Source organism: Montipora capricornis, chromosome 10 (assembly GCF_036669925.1).
Source record: "Montipora capricornis isolate CH-2021 chromosome 10, ASM3666992v2, whole genome shotgun sequence".
Taxonomy (NCBI): domain Eukaryota; kingdom Metazoa; phylum Cnidaria; class Anthozoa; order Scleractinia; family Acroporidae; genus Montipora; species Montipora capricornis.
This window is the reverse complement of record NC_090892.1, coordinates 26,298,388-26,303,387: the sequence shown is the minus strand read 5'-3', so window position 1 is coordinate 26,303,387 and position 5,000 is coordinate 26,298,388. Positions and strand designations below refer to the sequence as shown.

Genomic DNA, 5,000 nt, shown 5'->3' with positions numbered 1-5,000 from the left:
ATGGAAATAAGATCAGTTATGTAGGACGGAGCTAAGCCACTTATGGCCTTGTACGTTAAAAGTGCTATTTTGAACCTGATCCTGTAGGTTATGGGAAGCCAATGAAGTTTCATCAATAGTGGGGTGATGTGACAGAATTTACTTTCCCTATAAACTAGTTGGTGAGGGAGATTTGTAAACGGGGCGAATGCTTTTAGTTATTATTGATGTGAAATCGCGCGTTCCGTTGGATACTGAGCATAATTGCCGTCTGATTTTAAAGTACCAACCGATTTCAAGCAATAGCTTTGTCTTTGTCACTTTTAACGAACCGGGTCAAATCGGTTTCCCTTTGATTTTCACTAGATCGTATCGTTCTGAGCTTCTGATTACGATTCCGACTCCGAAGCTACTGAAAACCAGCCTTAAGGAAGCCGATTCCACAATAATGGGGCTGTCACACAAAAAGCAATGAAAGTGTTTTTTTTTTCTCACACTTTCTGGATGCTCAACTATAAATCTCACCTCGCTATTTCCAATGATTTGTAAGAGAAAAATGAAAACACCCTATTTAAAGAAAATAATGAGTTAAGTGTGGCCAACAAAATTCACTTAGACAACATTTTTTCACTTTACGTAAGCCTGCCTTTAATTAATCCCGTAGGCTACAGTTTCCATTTGGAACTGGGGTTTCAAATAAACTGATCTCTTGCACATGGCAGGGTATTTTTGCAGATCACCAATCCCCGGATGTTTCGGTGTTTTAATTAATCCACTAAATGCCGATATGCGCTGAAACATGTGCGCTTTAATAACTGAAAGGCAAACCACTTGAACATCGTTGCTTCGATTTAATTGTAGACATGCGCTAAAATAACTCAAAAGCATTATTGTTTCTTCACTGTTGTTAACACGTAACACATACCTGGAGTGGGGAAAGCACTGCAAAAGGGTAAAGAAACGCTCGGCTTTTTGTGACCATTGCCACAAGTCCAAACGCCCAGCTTAGTCCAAGAAGCGGAAAGAGCACAATCACTGTTTTAAGACCAGCGCTAGAAGCAAATATCAACCTCTCAAATTATAATAAATCTATAACAAAGTTGCCATGATGCATTTGATGTAAACTTGGGTCACGGTCGGTCTAAGTGACAAACCTAGCCAACTGGCTAAATTCAGCTTTAAACAATTACTGTGTATTAATCAAGGCAATCTACTTTTGGCACAAGCACCGCCAGACATCCGCAGTGTGTTTAGCATGTTTCCGTTATTATTCTCGCCGTTCGATTTCCAAAATGGCGGACAACAAATCAAAACAAAATACGCCACGAAGGATATGACGCCACTGTCCTTTCACTTGCACGGAGCTCCTAAAAGCGTTTAATCACCATCTGTCAATCTGTCACGAAGAGCTCTACAAATCATCCTGAAACTCGGATTAACCAACCGAGCATAACAAGATGAGTCTTTTTTTGCTTATCATCGAGTAGATCTTGTTATGCAAAACAAGAAAGGTTTTCACAATTCGCAAGGCTGTTAGAGAGGTTAGATATATAACTTCTTGTGAAACGTATCAAATATGATTTTTTGTTCCATTATATGAGAATTTCGCTAGGGTCCTTTAAAGTGCCTATCACCTCAACAAAGATTTCCACTTTATGTATGTTGGGTTGTTTTTAGAACCTTTTGATTGAAATTTCACTTTTTATTGGCTTTGAAAGACGGCAAAAGTGGTCATACTTTGATCCATAAGCGAGCAATGAAGGATAATGAGTTCGATATCGAGTTGACGTCACAGACTGCTTTTCATTGAGATAGTTCTTTGAAAATAGCGGTGAAAATAAATTTGTGACCCGGTATCAAACCCATTCCCCTTCATTGCTCGGTTGTTGATCAAAGTATGACCATTTTTCCCGTCTTTCAAAGCCAATAAAAAAGTTGAATTTCAATAAAGAGGTTCCAAAAAGCACACGACATACTTGGGACGATTTCGGAGAATACATAAAGTGGAAAAGGTAGTTGAGGTGACATGCACTTTAAAGTTAGAACTTGGGCTGTGAACTTGTGAGTGTACATCGATCAGCTCCGTTTGCCAACTTTTTCTGGCCAAAACTTTCCTTTTCTGCTCAGTTTTTTTTTTAAAGTGTTTGAACTTGGCAAACAAGGAACGCAAGAAAAGCTGAAGGTAAACGAGGGAAGACAAAGGACTGGATTGTGGGAAGGGAGCTGAAAGGATCGTTAAGCTGGTCCTCCAAGTCCAAATTTCATTTCCGTTTCCCTTTTCTGCAGCGTTTCTATGATCACACACTTGGAAAGATCGACTTCTGTATCCTCTTCGTTCGCCATTTTAAAAGTGAGTGTCCCTAGCCATGGATACAACTAAACTAGTAGAATCAACTTGCATATGCGCGCCCAATAGATATTAAAGATATTAGATATAGATATAGATATAGATATAGATATAGATATAGATATAGATATAGATATAGATATAGATTATAGATATTATGCATGTGTTCAAACGCGCAGAACATCGCTTACCTAACTTTGAGAAGTAAGCAAATGTTTTACGGTGTTTTATTACGTATGTTTTAGATAAACATATGCTGATGTCTTTAGATAACGACATCAGCAGTTTGCGAAATCTTTACTCTACACTGTAATTTCAGGTTTTTTTTTCCCAAGATGGGGTATTTTTTTCACTTACACAAATTTCTTGTCTTCATTCGGGGTCAGAAGATTTCCCTTCAGAGACACACGAACAATTATGACAGCTATCAAAACGGCAATGTTGATCTAAATCCAGAGGGAAATAAACAAGAAATGTGAACTTGATTTACATCTTCAGTTAGTGCTGCAACGTCTATTTGTAAAAGGCTTAGAACGCAAAGATATTCCACTGCACTGATCTTTGACGTTTACTTAAAGAAGCTAAATAAACATGATCCCTATATTCTCGCTACCAATGCATTTTTTTTCAAACTTGTACTGAAAATAGCTGGCTTTTGTTGCTGTGGCTTACTTTTATACACCATGGTCACGTGTCCCGGATCTCAGAGAAAAAAATGCTGCCCAAATAGTAATAAGTCAAATATCAATCAATCAATCAATCAATCAATGACTTTATTAATGTGTCAAAGGTATCTAGCCGATGGGAAATGTCCCTATACTAATTGGGAACACTTAATAATAAAGAAATTATGGACCTGTTAACATAAACACTAATAAGAATTTAAAACCTACTAACTATCAACTAATAGTATCCTAGTAAAATCTAAGATCCCAAGGCATTAAACCCAAAGGGAATGAAATTTCGTTCTGTTATGAGTTAAAAAGAATGCAGTTCAAACAGTTGTTGTCTTCTACGATCAAACTTAAATCACATTTGCGAATACGATGTTTAAAACTGCCCAGTGATGGCTGGGATCTAATTTCGCGTGGCAACCCATGCCACAACTTAGGTCCCAAATAGGTGAGTGAATGTTTGCCGTACTTCTTGGTAGTAAATCTAGGGATGGCAAACTCTGACACTCTTAAATTATAAGGTGAGCAGTGTTAGATACTTGGTATCTTGGTACATACCTGAAAGGAAGTAATAATTGGGAAAGTAATTGTCGTGTTGATTATCAGTATAATTAGTTTTGCTGTTTTTCTAGGTCATTAGTAAGCCGGCGAAGAACACGAGAATTAAAAAGAATCAGTTTTAGGTTCATGAAGGCTTACCAAAACTATAAGTATAACGGGTGCAATAAAGGCCCAAATGAAGCCTCCCTCAAGATCGAGCCAACATCTGCAAAGTGAGACATGATAATTGTGTCACTGATGTTTTCATCACTACGCGACCCTTTGAGTTAAAAACTCCGTTGGTTGAAAGTTTGGAGTAGTAATGAATATTTGTGCCGCTGGAATAAGCTAAAGTTGGCGGTATGGTCGAAATGATGACAAGATGCAGATGTCCCTTTAAACATAGTCCCTCCAACGAAGTGTCTGGAAACGGCCTATTGTCGAGGCTTTAGATCACGTGACATCGAAAGTGCACACTTGAGAGGTCAAAATGGCGGAGTGCGTGGGTGGAGAGGTCAGCGACTTGCTAGCGGAAGTAGAAGACGACGTAGACGATGAAAGTTTATTGATTTCTCTCAATATGATCGAGAGAATCATAAATTCAGATGTCGAGTTAGAAGACTGATTCTGTTTGGAATGAAGTAAGGTTTTCTTTTAGCTTAATTGTTGCCTTCGTGGCAGTTATTAGAACCGATTAATTAAACTTAATAATAGAGTAAGTTATTTTAAAGAAGTTAAACTTGGACTGCCAACAACTATTTATCACGCCTGACCTTTGTAGAAGTGTGGTGCTTCCAGTAGTTTGGAGAGGAGAAACCAACAGCTTGCACGATACAAACAGCCGTTTACACGACTTTGAACGCACTTTTGTCATCATTGTCTAAACTCTTTCAATAACCCGTCCTATGTATTACTGAACTGGAAAGAAATAATCAATGCTTCCTGGAGAGCTGTACATCGATACAGTGTGGGATAATAAAGTATGACGCTTTTAGATGTTCTTGTTGTAAATATGACTTAACTTGTAAGCTTTAGCATAATTACATCATAAGGCTTATTATAGTTCAATTTATTTTGAGATGAAATGTAATTCGTTTGGCTAAATTATAGGAATCAGGATCACTTACATGTTCAGTGTGTAAAGGAAAGAAAGAGATTCCTGTCTGTCTCACGGATGGTGTCCAGGTTGCTAGTGAAACTGGTGCCATTACTATTAAATAACCGCTCCTCATTGTATCTACAGCAGGGATACAACTTTATGGTTCTAGTTTAATTCTTTGCGTGGCCTTGGTGTTCACAGATACAATTTGGATTTTATGTACAGAAACATCTTTGATAGTTTATTATTATTATTATTATTATTATTATTATTATTATTACTTTGATTTCATAGGTTCTGAACTTGTTATTTTTTAATTTTCTTAGATAATATTTACTTATCATTTTTTTTTCCTTAAATT

The 5,000-nt window shown here is 37.3% G+C and overlaps 1 protein-coding gene across 7 annotated transcripts in view; it reads right to left on the bottom strand.

Annotated features, from left to right (window-relative positions):
* Positions 1-5,000, bottom strand: part of LOC138019514 (adhesion G-protein coupled receptor D1-like) — a 71,906-nt gene that overhangs the window by 3,913 nt on the left and 62,993 nt on the right. For all 7 annotated transcript variants that reach the window (XM_068866333.1, XM_068866331.1, XM_068866334.1 and 4 more), the window contains 4 exons: positions 3,700-3,766; positions 2,684-2,772; positions 905-1,031; positions 505-546 (listed from right to left, as the gene is read on the bottom strand). In XM_068866333.1, the coding sequence (XP_068722434.1) occupies positions 505-546; positions 905-1,031; positions 2,684-2,772; positions 3,700-3,766 (325 nt within the window). The remainder of the gene's footprint in view (positions 1-504; positions 547-904; positions 1,032-2,683; positions 2,773-3,699; positions 3,767-5,000) is intronic.